The sequence below is a fragment of the Ptychodera flava genome, chromosome 2 (assembly GCF_041260155.1).
Source record: "Ptychodera flava strain L36383 chromosome 2, AS_Pfla_20210202, whole genome shotgun sequence".
In the NCBI taxonomy this organism is placed as follows: domain Eukaryota; kingdom Metazoa; phylum Hemichordata; class Enteropneusta; family Ptychoderidae; genus Ptychodera; species Ptychodera flava.
This window is the reverse complement of record NC_091929.1, coordinates 41,070,333-41,090,177: the sequence shown is the minus strand read 5'-3', so window position 1 is coordinate 41,090,177 and position 19,845 is coordinate 41,070,333. Positions and strand designations below refer to the sequence as shown.

The 19,845-nt window shown below is 36.1% G+C and overlaps 2 protein-coding genes across 4 annotated transcripts in view; one reads left to right on the top strand and one right to left on the bottom strand.

The window, feature by feature from the left end:
* Positions 1-3,826: 3,826 nt before the first annotated feature.
* LOC139120761 (ciliary microtubule associated protein 1A-like) lies at positions 3,827-10,603 on the top strand. Of its 2 annotated transcripts, XM_070685325.1 has the most exons (5): positions 3,827-3,973; positions 6,001-6,415; positions 7,102-7,364; positions 7,821-7,940; positions 9,516-10,603. In XM_070685325.1, exons 2-4 carry the CDS (start codon positions 6,016-6,018, stop codon positions 7,911-7,913), a joined length of 756 nt encoding a protein of 251 aa, XP_070541426.1. In that variant the 5' UTR covers positions 3,827-3,973; positions 6,001-6,015; the 3' UTR covers positions 7,914-7,940; positions 9,516-10,603. The 2 variants fall into 2 exon arrangements, with proteins under 2 accessions (XP_070541426.1, XP_070541418.1); XM_070685317.1 differs by lacking the exon at positions 7,821-7,940.
* Positions 10,604-12,397: 1,794 nt separating this feature from the next.
* LOC139120746 (synaptonemal complex protein 1-like) overlaps positions 12,398-19,845 on the bottom strand; it is a 31,259-nt gene continuing 23,811 nt past the window's right edge. For both annotated transcript variants that reach the window (XM_070685299.1, XM_070685307.1), the window contains 5 exons: positions 19,351-19,540; positions 18,416-18,600; positions 17,852-18,034; positions 17,207-17,284; positions 12,398-14,616 (listed from right to left, as the gene is read on the bottom strand). In XM_070685299.1, coding sequence (XP_070541400.1) covers positions 14,431-14,616; positions 17,207-17,284; positions 17,852-18,034; positions 18,416-18,600; positions 19,351-19,540 — 822 coding nt within the window. In that variant the 3' untranslated portion in view covers positions 12,398-14,430. The remainder of the gene's footprint in view (positions 14,617-17,206; positions 17,285-17,851; positions 18,035-18,415; positions 18,601-19,350; positions 19,541-19,845) is intronic.

Below are 19,845 nucleotides of genomic sequence, written 5' to 3'. Positions count from 1 at the left end.
TGGTTGCATAAACAATCGATCGACTGGTCTCTTTTGCCTAAAATCATACCTTACCCTATGCTACTGGCGAGAAATCGTCCTGAAATCGGCTGGGCACACCAACCCAGCGCCGGCCATTTTGAATCAGCTTCCTGCAACGTACGCGTCTGCATACAACCCTTCGCGGATGACGTATTGTCCAATTGCTCTTCTCTCATTGGACGCGTACATTGCATGCAGCTGATTCAAAATGGCCGGCGCTGGGTTGGTGTGCCCAGCCGATTTCAGGACGATTTCTCGCCAGTAGCATAGGGTAAGGTATGATTTTAGGCAAAAGAGACCAGCCGATCGATTGTTTATGTAACATCTGATCGTTGACCAGTTTTTATCACCGGAAACGCTCAGAGTTCGTGAATTTCGCTGATTTATGAAATCGGGCGGTGAAAAGCTTTCTTACCTTTCCATTCTGTCTGTGCAGCGGTGGACAACGGGCCCAAGCCGGGCCCAAGCCCTGCAGAGCTCTACAGCCGCTCGGTTAAGCTAGCTCATATGTACAGTAATATCACACCGTTATTCTTTATTAAATAATCAAGTCATGTAGACATTCTACACATTGATGATTATGCAGTGCGTTCGCCGGGCCTGAGCCAGGCAGCCATAGCCATTCGTGTATAATGCCAGTCAACATGTAGGCCTATAGGCCTACAAATATCACGTACAGTGATTCTTTTATTGAATAATCAAGTCGTATATAGACATTCTACATATTAAATACGATTAATATCCCAGCAATGTGCCAAGCGCCTGTGTCGAGAATGCCATTTTCGATGAGCTCGACAACCTGAATAAGGGCATTGATGCAGCGATTGTTTGTATTGAGTTGTATTGTCTGCACGCGTATGGGGAATACATTTTCCTGTTGTCAGTGACACATGCAATGCACTCAACTGTTTCCCCGCCGGTCACACATAACAATAACATCACCCAGCTGTGTTGGAATGCTATATGTGTTATTTGTCAATCAGGTCATACGACGAAAGAAAACATTGAATCGATCCTTTCAATGTTTTTGCTCAAAAGACATGACAGTCCATGGTGCTAGAAAGAATAGCATATCCGCGCGTTCAGTCTTACGCACGTTCACAGGTCCATACATTCACAATAACTATCAATTCTAATAAGCTTATATATGCCACATTACATTACGCCATGCGTCTCCGATAAGGCTACGACCTATTACACTAAAATACGTTCATGCACACACAAATATTGTATATATTATATAATATTATATATTATATGATCGCTACAGAGAGCACATGTAGCGTGAAACTCCGAGTAACGCCTAAGTCCTGTGTTCTACTTGTTATAATTTTTACCGTTTATACATATAATATATATATATATATATATATATATATATATATATATATATATATATATTATATATATATATATATATATATGCATTGACCTTATTTTGGTATCGGATATTGAAAATGTAAGCACCTCTGTACTGTCTCTCCGCTGTATTACACACAGGAAGCGACACAGACACAAACAATGTATACGTACACATACAATATATATATATATATATATATATATATATATATATATATATATATATATATATATATATATATATATATATATATATAACATCTATCCGATTGTAATCATAAAGCGACTTTGTGCAGCAAAAGTCAACCTCGTATTTTCATAAAGCAGTTCATTGTCCTATTTTTATTTCTGTGGGATGATAAGTACTTTCATATAGCCTCTGTTGACCTCTGAGTGACCTTGGGTCGACCCATCATTCAGGTAGCCGTTTTCAATCGCGCTGCATTCTTGCACACTGCTTTCTACACTCTGTGAATAGAGCTGCCAATAAATGTCTTTCAATCTGTGCATGAGCTTTTGTGCTGCCCGCATGCACTTTGTAATCGTCCTGGGTCAAAAAGAAATTCGATATCAATGTCCTTATATAGATATAGGCTATATACGATATAGATTATATTTTCCGTGATTTAAAATAAGAATGCTGATGTTTTTGTTGCCACCTTTCCAGACCTCTGAAACACGTGTGCAAACACTACGGGGGATGCGGAAAGACAGACAAACATTGATAGAAAGATAGATCCAGTCTATCTTAGTGACATAATCTTGTCAGTCAGTCAGTTTCTTGATTTGTACGATTATTATTTGTTTGTTTGTCAGTTTGATTTTTGTTGGGTTATTTGTTTGTTTTCTGTATTTTTATTTATATTTATTTTCTCTCGGCGATATGTTAATTGCATGTTTATTGGTTTGTGATACAGCTTTCGCCCCTGTGGTGAACGGGTGCAAGCGCCTTGCCATATAATCGGTGTGCAAGACTCCGTGAGCCACACAGCAAGAGGGTGCCAGTGCGAGGCGCCGATATTCGAAAGGCTTTTCTCTCATACCAAGTTGCCATGACATAGTGTTTTCTTCATTACCATGGAGACCAAATAATAAGCGTAGGACGAAGTTATCATTTGGACCAATTTGCAAAAGCTGTATTTATTTATTTATTTATTTATTTAATAAGGTACATGTATTTCATTTCGCTTTGTATTTTACTGTTTTCAAAGTTGTCATGTTCAGCATTGTTTGATCGAAAACGCAAGAAAAAATCTCAATTGCAGTCGATTTTACAATTAGGGGAAACAAATGTTACGGAAAAAACGACAGCAACAGTAATGCTTGCACTGATGATGATAACAATAACAACAGCAACGATAACAATAACAATAATAGTAATAATGATAATAATATTTGTTCAGATAACCTACGTATATTACTGTTCAATGGCAATTATATTCATCAAGAATAAGACGACCTTTGACCTCGAGACGTGTAAATATCTGTCTTCATATTATTTCCGCTCAACCGTAATGTCGTGTGTCAATTAGTAATAATAATTGACGTCATATTATATTATTAGTATGGGTAACTCCTATTGAGCAGACAGCACTTCGCGAGTAGCATTTTTATCAGTGTTGTTTGTTGCCATGGAGAAAGATGTGACCTTGGTTACAGTGTTACACTGGCAAAGGGAGAACATTCACCACATCGATACATGTATATGCGATAGACATCTGTTTGTTTTGCTCATTCATATCTTATGTCTTGTAATAAAATTTAATATTTTATCGACGGATGGTCTTGCACAAATGCTTTCGACCTTGACACCGTGGCATGGCACTCTGGAGCGACAAGACCATTGTGTCAACGACGACCTGCTGACGACCCCCAGGCCGAATAATCATTTCATTCGTATACGATTTTGCTCTAATCCTAATCCATTTTGTTCGTGTGTTCACTTCTTCCCATACACAGATATACAGGTGTGCACCTGTTAAGGTGCGTCGGCGCGCGGCGTCACCAGAGTGATACCATTGGTGACAGCCCGGGGTACGGGTGACAGTGGATACTGTCGGCGTTGCTCGTCAAGCGTAAAAGTGTGAAAAAGCTAATTTTCAAATTAACGCATAATTAAGTAATCATGTCGCCGTCAGCATCGATGAACAATTTGATGTTGATAGGTGTCACTGTTTATCCTGGCTACTGTTCAATTCAACGTGTATGCGGGTGAAGTCGTCTTGCCTCCTCTGTTTTCACGTTCGTTTTCAGTGATAAGCGTCACAGTCAAGGGAGGATGTTTTGTCCAATAAACAACGCGCGAATAATCACATGGACGCGAATCGATCTTATCGTCGCCGGACGATAGCGCGCGGCGTTAGCCAATAACGTCTTCGATATTAGATCACGTGATATTTTTGGGCGTAATGTTCTTTTGTGTTTAGCGCTAAACAATCTGTCAATCAAAGAGTCGCTGGATACGGGTCTTGTATATCTTGGTTACTATATTCACGGTGGTGCAAACTCCCCAGACTGCTTCACTTGTCATCGAGCTGGCGCGTCTCTAATCAGGGCTCTCGATCTTACCGCATTTTCATCGTCTTTTCCGGTAAGTACATCATTTTTAGCCACTCGATTGATGAAAGCTCACTATAGAGCCTAGATGTGTGTCTTTCAAAACCTGCATATGCCTTATTTCGTTTTTAAAATCGGCAATCTCTGTCCAAGGTTTGGTTGCTCATAATGGCCCGCAGCACAAGATGTCGAGCCGCCATTACGATTTCAGATTATTCAAAACTTTCATGTTAACTTCTAATCGCTGGTTTCTACGCGTCAATAGAACAAACGCTGAGGGCCAGGGCTATTGAAAATTGAACGACTGCGGTCTAATATTTCACAGGTGGAGCTTTTCGAGTCCTGTTTAAAACCGACTTCAAGCCCTGAACAAAGTCTAAACGTCTTCTGGAGGTTACGCGACCCACCAAAACATGCAAATTCAAATCAATGAATGGTTGCTAAGGCCAACTGACAGTGGCGTTTGCTAGTTCTTCTAATTCAATATGTAGTTTGACAACATTTGTAATACAGATTTTTCTTTATATTATTTACTCACAACGAAATTAATTCTTTTCGTTTATTTTACGCCGCGAAAAACACGCCTAAGTTTACTGGGCGATGGCTGATGTGCCGAGATATTATGGGACTACAATAGGTGTGCTTCTCTGCAAGGGTGTATTGTTGATTGCGCATCAGGTGTTGTACCTTGGAATCAAAGATATGAAAGATACCTGTAGTTCACTCCCCAAGTATATATTTTTCAAATGATCGCAGTTTCAATGCATATAAGAGGCGACATTCCCGGCTATCATGATTTCAATTTGTTGTATATTTGTCCAGTGCGGTCCGTTGCTCAGTTCAGTAAACATGCCCAAACAATACATACGCGAAGAAGCCATTCGACCTGTCGGCGTCTTCCCCGGTAGTTTAAGGAAACCTAGAGAAGCAGCAAACAGTATGTCCCTTTGACATATTGCTTGGTTGAAATAATTCACAGAGCAGTACTTGATCGAAAATTCTAACCTGTTTAGGCGTATTTATAGCGACTGCCGACATCACTACGGTAAGACGGCTTGTGATCGTGTTTGTTTAGTCGTCGAATCAGTACACTGACGCTGAGACGACGCCCGGCCGTGTATAATCGATTCTCTCGGCATTTGAGCAAATGAAACGACAGAAAAACTCTTCTTTTTATAGCTTGAATTACTGTAACCGGGTAATTTCTGGAAAAGAAACCTATTTAATAGAGCTTTTTGTTTCAGTGTTAATCTAGGAAGATTGAAATTTCTTTGTTGTCAAGAAACGGTTTGTTTACCCAATCAGTCTTCATGCATGAATATTCTTATGAACAGGTTTCCGGTTATATACACTCACGCTCGCTTTCAACGCTGTAATTTTCAGTGCCAATCGTTTGTAGACGGGTTTTTAAAGATTTTTGATAGATTTCTTAATAAGCACAATATATTGCCGTATGAAATTTGCCACAGGAAATAATTTCAGAAGTCCAGACTCTCAATATAGTATAACACACCGGACTGCTTTTCCACACATATGGTGAAAATACACAGTTTGTTGACCTTTAATCAAACCTGCGGTTTTGAAGAGCAAATTGAATCCTTATTTGGAGTATTTGGGTGGAAGGGGGTTTTGGGTGGAAAATAATCAAAACTGGCGTCATTTTTTGAGGTGCTTGTCGCTGATGCTTATGTAAAGCTGAAGCTTGCATAGTACGAACCTGTCTTACTTGTTCTGTCACAGACATCAAGACTGATGTACTTGTTCACATATCAAGATCATTGTGTACGCAGACTCAATAACTAGAAGCTTATGTAGAGCAATTTTATGAATTTTTGGAAATTTCTTTGCCTCAGCTTCAGATTAGTACTGTATGCATTGAGAGCTTCCTTATTGTACATGTCGATTTAGTTTAGACGGGCACTGATGTTAGTGATATTTTTTCCCAAGGAAAGTACATCAAAAACACTGTTCTCAGACCATTTTAGATTCAAATTTCAAGTATTCAAATTTTTCAGAATAAAGCTTTCTAATTTGTAGTCTCTCTTTTTTGTGATATTTCAGAACACATAGGAAAAAATGAGTGGCACATTTCAACCACATCAGCGGAGGGGTCCAATCGCTGCTGAATACAGCAGTCCTGGTCCACGGTACATGGTACCAGGCTCAACTGGACAACGTAACCATGACGCACGTAAATTCATGGCCCCATCTTACAGTTTCGGTATCCGCCACGCAAAATTTACCAGCGACTGCAGTCCCGGCCCCGGATACTTGGTCCAACCAAACATCACCCGCAAGGGACAAGACGGAACTCCACATTATTCACTTTACAGCAGACCAAAAGATGCCATCACATTTAAAACTCCAGCTCCTGGAACTTATTCACCGGAAAAAGCCGGCAAGTCCGCCCAAAAGTCTGCACCTGCATATTCATTATCATCAAGAACGAGAGGTTTCCGATTTGACCAGTCACCAGGTTAGTTTTCCAGTCAGTGTTTTTAGCTGCTTAATTATAATCATGTTAATTATTAATGCTTGATTAAGCTTTAATTGTGTATGATGTGATAAAGGTCGGCAAGTGGCATTAGCATCAACATAATGTGTAATTTGGAGAAAGTAATCAAAACAAATGATTTGTATTCTTCACACGGAAAAGAAACTGGATCTTAGATTTCAAGCATAAAATGACAATTTCTGGCTTGTTTCTATAGCAACATGTAATCGATCATTCTGAGAAATTTTAAAGATTTTAAATGACTCAGTGAGGATCAATACAGCATTATTTAAATACAACACTATTCTGGTCAATATTCTGAACTTTTAGAAAATTTCACTCTCAGTGTATTGTTTATGCAGCTTTTGTAGATCACTAGAATATCAACAGATTAGTCTATGTGATCTCAAAATGACGAAAAAATTTCCATCCATCAGATCATTTTGAGATAATTATCACTTGAAGCGCCACTTTTTAACTTTGGATATTAGGCGCAATATAAATTTGGTAGATAGATACGTAGATCTTCAAGGATTTGAATGGTGAGAAAATGCTGTATTGCCATTTGTGTGAGTTGTATCAACTGGGTAGAGTGGAGAGTGACCATCTTGGAAACAACATCAACTGCGACGAACAAAATTTTTTATATGCTTTTCCTTCATCTGTAGCGGCAAACGCTTACACTCTTCCCAACATCCTTGGAGGAAAGGCAGTCGGCAAGAATTCCGCTCCCTGCTACTCACTGACTGGACGAAGCAAGATCGGCAGCTTCCACGAGGATCTTCAAAAGACACCAGGACCTGGTACTTACCGTGTCACTAATCCCAACATCTACAAACAGAATGATCCATCGTATTCCATGACTGCCAGGAATCAGCTACCCAGTGACTCAACCAGGAAACCTGGACCAGGACAACACAGTCCGGAGAAGGTAAGACATCAACAATTTTTTGAATCCATTGTTTCTGTGATTAATGTCACATGTGTGTACACTTTGCACTTTTATCCGATAATTTATGTAAGCAGTGTTATATTCATTTGAGATTGTCTTCTCAGCGGGGCACTTAATACTTGTACACAACGCCACTTTGTATAAATGATAAATTAGTCAGGGAAAATGAAAAAATATTTTGCCTTCATGAACACACAAATAGAAACACATTTTCTGGTCGATAATTGTGCATGTCAGAATGCGATGGTTAAATAAGAAATCATATATTAAATTATGACCATAAACCAAAGATAAATTTCAACACAAAATGAAAGATGATATTTGTAATAAATATTAAGTCTAGTGTGGTATGGGAATAAAAAAATATTTAAAAAATGGAAAAAATACACTCAGATGGTGTCTTTCTGTTTTTTTTGGTTGCTATTTTTTTAATAGGTAAGAATCACAAAGCGGGCCGCCCCATCCTTTTCCTTTGGCATAAGACATTCTCAATACATGTGTCCTGTTCTATTTGGGCCGAGAGACTAAAGTGAAATGTGTTCAATTTCTGACAAGGTAAGGAGTTTCCGGTGGGTAGATTCTGTACAGTGATTTTAAAAATTAAGTCACTGATTGGAACGTTACTTACTTGGTTACTCCTTGGGGAAAATAAAACAAAAAATATATAATTAAATAAATAAATTCAATAAAATTTTGAAAAATTGTCAGTGTTTCCTGTGTTAAATTTTATATTAAGCTCTCCACCCCTATTTTCCAGTGGACTGATCCAGATTCACCTTTAAAAACACTGTGTTTGGGTCAAACCATTGCTGTGATAGGGATGATCTACCAAGCTGTGTGGTGAAACGCATTGGTTTTTGACTGAAAATGTGATGCTTTCAAAATAGGAACCCAAAGTTTGTGAAATAGTGTCTGTATTTTCAGAGGCGGTTTTGGCTTTTAGCTTCTCAAAACTGATCACCACATGTTGAGACCCTTTCACTACCATGGTTTGGCCCAAAACTGATTGTTAAAAATGGTGTTTGTGGACCTGTTCACAGTGAATTAGGGTGAACAAACCAAAAGTGTTTAGAAATTGGATTTAAGTACACAACCGGGACCAACAATTTTTCAACCCAAATTATCAATATTTTGAGTATGTCAGGAAACACTGATATTTTGATGTAAATATAATAATAAATCCATGACTCATAGTAAGATGCACGTTTGTCACATCACATTCACCAAATTTGTGTTCTGTGAAGTTTTTCCAAATCACTTTTAGAATCAACTGGTAGTGGAAAAGTTTTCATCTATTTCCTATCTTTTGTCATCAACATTTTATTTCATTTGAAAAATTTTCTCACAGAAATGTGCTCATCTTTTGCCCTTGTTCTTTTCCTTTGTACAGCCCCTAGTCACCCCTGTATGTTAATGGTTTAGTCCAGTGGTTTTCAATTCGCATTGGTGTATTTGTTTGTAAGGGACAGGGTTGGTAGCATAGAAAGGATTTTTTAAAGGTGAACTTGAGAAAAGTCACAAAAATGTTTAAAGTTTAATTTTGTGTCAGTTTGGAAGCCTGCCAAAATTGAACTTGTACTGTGCAAACAATTTTCTGGCAGAAATTATGGGTTTCTTTCTGAGCAGATAAGGGGATGAATTAACCACTTTTTTGGTTAATCATTTAGTTAATTTGGAATAAGATTATCACTTTACAATAGTTTCACCTAGTTTAAGTTGTATGCAGTATTAACACCCTCTAACAGGCATGTCTGATTTGTTCCAGATGAGTCTGTTAGTGCAATCACCCCCTTCCCAACAAATGGTCAATCTCCGCGTATACTGTGATTGTGAAGGATTGTACCAAGTTTGTGTGGAAACGGGGGTGATCAGGCTTACTAACAGTGAAAAAGATATTTCCCAAGCTCTCTTGCATACTCACTCCAGCTTCAGCATTGATCCTGATTGGTTACATCCATGTCATGTGACTCATCGTAACCAATGAATGTCTTGTACATCATATCATTTTCATGGCATGCTACCCCATATAACAAACTGTCACATACTGCCATTGCCAACTGAGCCTCTCAAGTGTATTTTTTCTTCATCTAAACTTATACATATTCCGGTATTTTTTGTTTGCTTTTCCAGGTGATCATCAACAAACCACAGGCTCCCGGTTTCTCATTCGGAATTCGTCATACGGAATACCTGGCACCTCTTATTGTTGAGCAAGTGGACTAAACCTGACACGGAAATACACCGGAAATATCATTTGTAAAATACAAAACAGACTGAATAAATAACGTTATACCATATGAGGTTGGAAATAATTGGACAGTTTTGAATAAAGGACGATTATTTATAACTACCAACATCTGATATGAGGTTTGCCGATTTTGGATTGGATGTGAACAAGCTGATTGACGAAATAATTTCTAAGGGAGCAAACATCTTGAACTGGAGCCAAAAACACAGGGTTCAGTGGGGAGGGGGTCGTTTTTTCTACATTAAAACACGCTTTCTGTTATACCATATGCAATGTCCGTCCATGGCTTGAACCAAACCCCAGTTTTTTAAATTTTGAGAGAGAGAGAAAAAAATCCAGTTTCACAGCAGTGTTTTTGTATATTATTACGGTGTCAATATTGAACAACTTACAGTTAGGCTGGTAGCGGAAGGCAATGTGACAGCGAATCGTGACGACATGCCGATAAATGTTTCGAATATGTAATTAGTCAGGGGGGGTTAGGTTTAGGGAATCCTCACTGTGTGCAAACTATATAGAGTAGTCTCAAACACTATGCTCAGAAACTGTGTGACGTTGGAGTCTGTTTTTTTTTCATTTTTGTTATACCCAAAGATCATTTTTCTCTCGTTTGGAGTAAAATTACCGCCTTGCAAAGAGCAATGATATCTTATACACTGTAAATTATGAATAGAATCAATTTTTTTCTGCTCTTCCAAAATAGCTCTTGTAGGTCCAAGGTCAATGATATTCAAGAACGGAGTTCAGGCTTTTTTATGTGAAATGGGGTCAAGTTTTCAATGTGACAATTAATCTTTGAAATCTTTCTCAAAACTCAGGTGTGCTTTACGCGTTCGGGAAAGACGAGGCAGTATTACAAGCGAATGAGATGTCGACGTTCTTGGATATCACTGGTTCTATGCAATGTGTCTGTTGTATCTATAACTTCCTCCGATATGAATAAAGTTTTAATGTTTTATATAAAGGAAAACCTACCCAGGAGTTCTTGTGTCGTTTATATGTTGGGTTTAGGTGTCATAGAGGTTGGTCCCTCAGACATAAATGTACGGCAGATGTCATCTTGGGGATGGGATATGGTTTGGAGATGGTTGGGAGGGGGTATGGTGTCTTTGAAGAGCAAATCTTAGAGATTCAGTGATGGATTTTGGAGTTGGAAGCTTATCCACAATAGTACACACATACCCCAATTTTATCACTTGGTTTCTGTTTGACCTGATCCAATACATACACACATTGAATGCCTGCCACAAATGAACACCTGAAATATGTGTGAGAGATTGCAGTCTATATTACCCCACCTGCTGCCAAGATTGGTTATAACCCCATTGTTGTTGATGTCGTGGTTGGATCCATATGCAGGAATGGGGGGGGGGGGGGGGGGAAAGGGGGTGGGGATTAATTGAGTCAGTTTTAGACCATGATAGTGATCATATATCTGTAGAAACATATGTCTCTGAAGTTCCCAAGAAAATTATACATGAGCAGAACTAATTAATACTAAGGGAAATTTCAGGAAATTTGTAAATTGACTCAAAGTAAATCTTTAAAGGATGGGCAAATGGACTAGCTCTCACAGCTATTGCAGGAGACTGTATACCTTTTTCTACGTTCTATGATTGTATTGTATGCAATAGAGTGGTTTTTAATAATAAAGGGAGGGGCTGTCTGCAAGTTGTAAATTGGCTTCTTCACGGTGGACCAACTTCCGCCCTGTTTTGAATTCTTGCTTGCTATATTTTTTTTCTGTGCAAAGATCTTTATCACCCGGTAGAAACTAAGGGCAGCATTTCAAATGATATATGATTGACATAAATTATTTTAAATACGGTATGATCAGAATGTACGAGTGTTGTCAAGCAACTGATACAAATTACTATGCTGACATTGGATATTATTAAAACCCTAAAAGATAAATACTCACTAATTTTTAAAAAGTTTCAAGAGGCTCCGTGTTATACTGAAGTGAAACTGTCTACACTGAAACACTTTTCAGATACAAACTGATTATTGTCATTTTATGCTAAATGTATGAAATTTTGAAAAATATACTGACTATACATTGATATCTTTGCTAGTATTCAACTTCAATTGCCTTGGCTGTCATGATCAGCAATATTCCATCAAGCATATGAAAACTTGAGCCAGTACCCTCTATTCACATATAATCCAGATATCTTACAGACATGCACTTCAAGCAGTGCCTTTTGAAGCCTGACAAAAGATCACAGGTCATGAAATCACAGCACTGCACTGCTATAAATCTGCATACTTTCAACGGTGTGAACTCAAATATGCAGTCACCTAGTGACCGACAGCATAATGTTGGTATGACACCAAAACAAAACAACAGATGCTTGTATGTAACTGGATTTAAGACTATATATTTGTTATTATCTTATAAAATAGCACTTTACAGATGAGTCCTATCAGTTGGATTATCAATGTGTGTACACACTGTCTGGGGGGGGGGGGTTCAATTTCTGTGTGTGGATGTGAACCAGACTGGAAAATGTTATGCACAGGGTTTTGCCACCATTCAGAAAATATGTCGTACCAATAGTTTAAAATCATTCAACAGTTCAAAGTAATTATTTTGCATATTAAATTTTGCTCTCTTATAGTTTGGCAATGTTTTACCGCACCATTTTCCTGTTGGTAAGTTTAGAAGGCTGTATTTGATATGGGTCAGTCGATGAACAATATCCCTTCTATTGTTTGCTTGGTCAATATATTCTTCAAGAGAAGTGGGGTGAAAGGTCATGTGGTAACTGGACACCACCGCTGGCTAAGAGTTTAGTTGAAACATCTCTTGCATATATTTGCTAGCACACAGTCTATCTGTGATATTTAGAAAGGGATGTCACACTGGAAGCACCGTGGGTCATCTAACTCAAGAGCACACCAACGCCATGAACGTCTTGAAGAAGGGCCAACAATCGTACAGGTGCTTAAGCGGATTTTAGGAGTTACACAATGGTCGTCATGGCAGAGACACTCAAATATTTCATGGTAAATACATAGAAGGAAGACCTTGAGTCACGAACTATAATGTGAACACTGTATTGTGTGAACTTTAAAACGTACGCAGCATCGTTGAAAATATCACAGTTGGTAATGTACACATATTGATTTCTGTGCATGGCTACCTTTGAACGTTGGCTTAATCAAATCCAGGCAACATAATTATTTCTATTTGCTTGTACAAATTTACATGTGAAATGTACTGGTGGAATTCAACGTAGTTCTGATCTATAACCAAGTATCTCTTTTCAGTGACATCACCAACAGTTCTTATCAATTGTGCTATACCTAAAATCCTGTGAGCAGAAATTAACTCTACAAAGATATTGTTTTGATTGTGAATGCCTCATAGAAATCTAATTGTTTGATTATACCCACTGTCAAACTTCGGGAATAGACGGTTTTATTTCTGTCCTCCCACCTTGACAATATTACTTATTGTTGATTACTGTTTGATATGGTCCATCTAATTTTGATAAGTCTTTCCACTTTTTTAGGTAGCCCAATGCAACTTCAAATTTTTTATTTACAGGTATTTCATATTTTGTGAACTCTTCCTAATTCTGACATAGAAGAAGCAATATGTGAGCAAATAATAATTTATTTTAAGATCTATTTTTCCTGATTGTAATTACTGAAATACTAAAATTAAATGGTTTAATATCAAGTATAATACCACCAGAATCAATTTATCTTTTATTTCTCATGTTTAATAACTTACAACTTTCAGTGCCATAATGAATAAATCATTTACACAAAAAGAATACAATTATTATTTATATTTATACAAAGACATTGATTGGAAGCCTGACACTGAAGTGAACATCAAGCTGTAGCTTTGCTGACTCAATAACTCAATAATAGCAAATGAAGAGAAATCAACTAGTTGCAAGAAAACTAGCTTGTAAAAAAGTGCTGCATATGCTTTTATGATGCCAATTATTCATAAATGTTCACGTTCCGTGTGAAAAAGATGGGATACTTTTTCTTTATGCTTAACAAAGGTGGTAATATGTAAACTTATAAGAATACAGTTGGAGAAGTTTAATCAGCCTACTTGTACATTAGAGAGGCAGAATTTATACCGTTTTATTTATCATTTATTTGTCTCATTTCTTTCTTTCATTTTTGTTGGTGAAATTTTTTTTCACTTCAACAGATAAAATTATGTTCTGTAAATGGAAATTCACAAAGATGTTAATATAACAGAAGAAGTGCTGTATGCAAGACTTCTCTACCAAATTGTATGTAGAAATGATATCAAAATTACATTATATTTTTTTGGAATACAAAGTTTGTTATCATTTCATCTGTGTTATTACCCATGATACTTAAAAATTCAGGGTATGTTGTATTCACTGGATGTTTGTACTTCAGATCTTAATGATACTGCAGTTGACCCACAATGAAATTAAAAATTCAAATATTATATAGGCAGTTCTATCATAGCACCATAAATAATGTACAATTATACTTTATGAAGTTATATATTACACAATATTTATAATTTAACTCTATTTTACAAAGATGAAACCGCTGATCAACTCAAACAGCAGTATAAATATAACAGGTAACCAACAGAAACCAGATATGAATATTTTAACTTTTCTACATTAAGAAATTTTACAATATGTAACATTAAGAAAGCAGCAACCCTTGTAAGAAATATTTGTTTGTGTTAGATTTCTGGTGATCTATACAACCATGTTTCAAACATAAAATTTTTCATAAAATGGCAAGATCTTGACTAATGTCTTGGTGCAGAAGTTTTTGTCTTCAGTCTTCATCAATAAATCCATACACGGCATCTGTATCAAACCAATCTAGAGTATCATCATCATTGCTCACTGATTGTTTCTTTTTCTTGATAGATTTGGTTGATGCACCAAAGCTACTGACTCTGAAGGCCTTTTTGGGAGTCTTCTTAATGTTACCATACATTTTGCTTTTCTTCTCCTTAACCTTCATAAAAAGACATAAAAAATTATTTGTCTTCTCATGTGTATGTGTAATCTGTCATGCAAATTTTGTTTCAAAATTTTACACAAATAAAAGAAACAGTTGTACATTGACAACTACTGTTTGTGAAATTAGATGTTGCCATGGAAAAAAACAACAACATTAGAAGCAGTCACTACCTACACTGAGGCAGTAACTTTAGGATGTATGCAGGTGAAGATATTTTTGTAAGGAATAAATCAATTATTTATCCTATTTTTCTCATTGGATGAAATATGAATGGTTGCAATTTGTAAAGGATAATTTATTCCAATTTTTGCTATTTTGGTAAATCAAGGATTTTATCACCCTACGGTAAACTAGGCACTACATAAGAGTTCTTGCATAGCGATGATGATGTATTTTGCTGGCCCATGTACTTCTTGAACAGAGAACACCTAATTGTCAACTTGAAAAAAGCAGTATATCAAGTGTGGGTCGTGGAAATTATGTGGCAATGTCAGTATTCTAGGAAGTACTGATCTTTCCCTCATATGAAACACAGTGACCTATCATCACATTTATCTACAAAATCTTCTCCAACACTTGATTCATAAAACAGGAAGTCCAACAAAAAAACTGTTTTGGTACTTTTTCAGTGGTTGATAGAATCTTTTCCACTTACATTCAGTGTAATATAGGCCAGAACAATCAACTTATTTATTCCCAACGTACCAATTATCTTGCAGTCCCATTTGATGTCATTTAATGATAGTCATTAACAAATTAAATGTTATTATGTCAAAAATTCCATGGCTGAGTTAACCATGTATAAATTATTATTAATGAAATTTAATTCAAAAACTAGGAGAACACAGAAAATTCTGGCATGCTGCGTGCTAAATTGCATTTTCACGATGGCATTTAGCAATCTAGATTAATCTCTCAGACAGATTACAGCCATTATTGAATAGCATAGCAAATAACATCCCTCCACATGTCTGCTCTGTGCTGTCAAATGAATACCACTTGTTGGAATAACTAATGGAACTACAATAGCATCACACAAATATACTTGTAATATTGTACACGCAGTGGCATGATTCAATTCTGAATGACCCAATTTTACCATCAACGAATAACGTCAAAATGAGAATTCATATTTACTAATTTTATGAATTATTCCGAAGTGCAAATTCATATTATATAGTTTTATGCAAAAGGCAGCACAAAAAGTTAACTAGGAAATTTTAAATTTATCAGTACTATGTTAACACAGTGTCATGCCTGTTGCAATACAACAAAAGGTTTTAGGGTCAAGGAATACAGTTTTACTCTAGAATTTTCTGTCCAAGCAGTGCATAATATGCATGAGGAAAGTTATTATGATGTCAGATTGGTTAAATCTCTTTGAGTTGATATCATACATGTGGTCTGCGTCTATCATTGTGGTTGAGGTATTGTATGTTCACTTTCAATCCATCATTTTACAAAGCACAGTACATGTTTGGCTTTTTAACATTTTCAGCTGCAATGACCAGTTTTTTAACTTTTCATATATGCACACAAAAAATGGTTCTACTAATTTGTTCAAATCTAGATCTCATTTCATGATAATGATCACATAAGAATGGATTGTCTATAAATTTGGAAAGATGACATCAGCCATCCTAATCTAAACCATAGACAGTACTATGTTTATAAACATACTGCAAAATACAAAAGAAAATATCCTCACCATTGATACTATCTTTACAGTTATGTGAAAGAACTAGACAAAAGTGTTATTCTGTGGATATATACTGGGGGAGGCAGTACTACAACATATACGGAATGTGACAAGGATAGGAAATAGACAGTAATGTAATCACTGTTATTGTTATGCATATTACTCTTTCCAAGTCCTAGTTTGAATTCAATGCAATGGAGAAAAGCAATCAACATGTCTGACAAAGACAGCTTAAAGACAACCTGTACAACAACACAATAGATTGTGCAGTCTGCATTCACATAGTACCTTGATTAGTAAACCTATTGTTTGGGTTTACGGCTGAGACATGAACAAGAGCCTTACTTTCTGAAAATAGCCTGGATTTCAGTAACTTAAACACTGCTTGAATGAAGGTATCATCAAACATATCATTTACACTAGTTCTAGATCCATCGCAATTCCCTCCATCACAATGAGAGACTGCAGTGGACAAACTGAAAGATTTTCTACTTTCATTTAAAATGCAAACTTTAATGGAAAAATCTTCAACTTAAAAGCTGAATTGATGTATTTTTTTTCAAGCTCAGTCATGCAATTAATCCTAATTCTAAGGAGCTATTGTGCTGTCCTGTATTGGCAGCTATGTCTCAACCGAATGTATACAACATCACTATTTAATGTGAAACACCATTCTCATTCTGGATCCAGGCAATCTTGAGCAGTAATTGAATCTAAAATAATAATTCCTTCCATAGTACCTGTATGATGGCAATATCATTTGAAAATCAGAAAAACCATAACTAACTGTAGGCTATGGCTATATCCAATATCAAAAGATTACGAGATTGGAAAATAAAAGCCTGTAGAGTTTTCAGCTACATGCTAATAGACTATATAAATTACCTGTTTTATGTCTCTAGGATGAAAAGATGACATATTTACATCTTCCATTTCCCCTTCATCTGATTCTTTTGCCTTCATCTAGAATGAAGTTGTGAAACATTTTGGATTTTTACTGATCTTGATGCTCATGTTGATGTTGTAGTAAATATGAATCATGAAATTAAAGTTGGCTGTGAGACTGGTAAATTATTTTGCCCTATTAATGCGCTATAGAACAGAAACTATACTTCAGAATGTATGTGTAATTTTAACCCTTGAGTGCTAAAGTCAATTTTTTGTCACATTTACAAAATATACTCCCATTAAATTTTTTAGATATTTGCTAAAATTTGGATAAAAAACTGTAGGCATTGAAATATGATCTCTATTTGCTTCACAATTCTATAAAAAATACAAAAAAAATCATAAAAATTGGTAAAATGTTGCATTTAAATTTTTTTTGGGAAATTTAAAGCACTCAAAGGGTTAATCACTGTAAATGTTGATTACAACAGATCTGTTGCTGGGCATTTCTATTCCTGATCACAAATATTGCAAATGAAATCTGTGCTGTCTCATAAAGCTTCCCTAGGCTTCTCTGAATAATTGGCTCAAGATATACTGAACAACATAGGGCTGAATGATCAAGTAGATGATTATACAGACCTTTTTAGCACGGCTGATAGGTTTTCCTCTGGGAACTGGTTTAAGAGGTTGAGAAACCCTGCTGACAGATGGAGATGCTTTGGAGTATGTCTTGATAGCTGGAGATTTGATGCAGAGTGAAGAGGCACTCTGCCTAGGCTGGTGTGTCAATCCTGTTTGCAGATCTACTTCAAGATTTTCAAGCTATGCAGAAAAAGAAATAAAGAAATTGCCGTTCGCTATATGTCTTAGTCGCAATTCAACCATGTGTAATATTGAAAATAATAAAAATCATGTTTATTTTGAGTATCAACAAGGTACATAGATATATAGAAATAAAAGAAAAAGTATCGTGAAAATTTCAGAATAAATCCTGTTTGTTTATTGTGAGAGAATCACCAACATCGCTATTTCCTTCTAACTAGTTTGGTAATTTTGAAATAGACTATAATATTCACAGTTCTCTGGAATACTGCTCATAGATTTTTTCTGACATTTGATTCAAACAAATATATCAGTGTCACAATTTTGAATGAAATGGAATCAATATATTGAATGCTAATATAAAAAAATTTTGGCTGAGACCTCTAATTCCATCAGTTGTGATGTGGATGACGTGGTGGAATCTGAGTCAGCACCATTATCTTCATTATCTGATGCAAACATAACTCTTCTCTTCTTGTTAGCACTTCCAGCTTGTTTCAAAATACTCTGTGGGGTCTTTGGAGTTTTACTTGATGGTGTTGACGGCTGATTGCTGGATGGTCTCACTGAAACAGAAATATGGAATTAATCACTTCAGTCACTGTGATCTGAAATCTCCTTTCATTATGTAATATCAAATACGTATTCTGTAGAGTAACAACAGCATATATGTGAGACTATATGCATCTGTTTCTTGTAAAGTTGTGTTCTTAGAAAACTGTGGAACATAAAAAATTAAATACTTGCCATAGATAATAAGTACTGTTTGTTTCATTGTAATACCCATATATTCTGGAATTTTCCTAAGTATAATATCTGTATTTCAGAAGATTACTTTGGGACTGTCAACAGATAACCATGCATGTGAAAGAAAAACTTGATTGTGAAAGGGCAACGAGAAAGCCTAGATTGAATTTAATGTGGTAAAATAGATCAGAAGAATTTAAGGGAAATATCATTGACAGGAATTTCAAAGTCCATGAAAAATTTGAATTGGCAACGGCAATACATGAGTAAGCTTGCAGTTGAAGTTGCATTTAGTTTGTTTTAAGACTGTAGTTAAGTTTTAGAACACTAAACATAAATAAGTATCTGTTAAAATTAAAAGGCTGTAAGTCCTCTGTTCATGATAGAATGATTTAGCTCATCAATGCATGCTTAGCAGGTTAGGATCTACAGTTTCTAGAATGCTTTAAATTTTATGGATCACCAATGACATACTATACCAAATTTGTAAGTATTTCAGACTACACTCACTGATTTTGTTATGGTTGAATGATTATACAAATTAAATCATTTAAATATCTTATCTTTACCCAGAAGAGGTGTTCTTGGTGTATGGGGTGAAATTCCTCTGACTGGTTTAGGTGTCACCATTGCTATGGAGGGAGTTAGAGGAACTGCAATTGGAGTAGTTTGTTCTTCTTCTTTTCTAGCTTTTTCTTCATCTTCAGTTTTCTTTTTGAACTCTTCAAACTCCTTTAACAGTTTCTCATACTCTTGTACCTGTATAGAAAACAACTCTACTGTTTTTCTTTGATTTTCACTTTTTTCCATCACCTTGCTATAGTAGCTTTCTTTTGAATTTTGTTACACAATTAACCCTGTAAGCGCTGTAATTTTTCCTGCCAAAATTTTAGTGCAATATTTTACCAATTTCATGCGTTTTTCATAATTTTGGACCAGATAGACATCACATTTCATTGGCTACAGATTTTTATCAAAATTCTTGCAAAAATTAGAAAAAAATTGGCTGGTGTATATACAATAAAAGCGGCAAATATTGACCTCAGCGCTCAAAGGGTTAATTA

Bases quoted from the DNA above. Each gene is read 5' to 3' on its own strand.
- LOC139120761 (XM_070685317.1), top strand. From the start codon at position 6,016: ATGAGTGGCACATTTCAACCACATCAGCGGAGGGGTCCAATCGCTGCT. The intron at 6,416-7,101 runs GTTAGTTTTCCA...CTTCATCTGTAG, and splicing joins CCGATTTGACCAGTCACCAG to CGGCAAACGCTTACACTCTT. The intron at 7,365-9,515 runs GTAAGACATCAA...TTGCTTTTCCAG, and splicing joins GACAACACAGTCCGGAGAAG to GTGATCATCAACAAACCACA.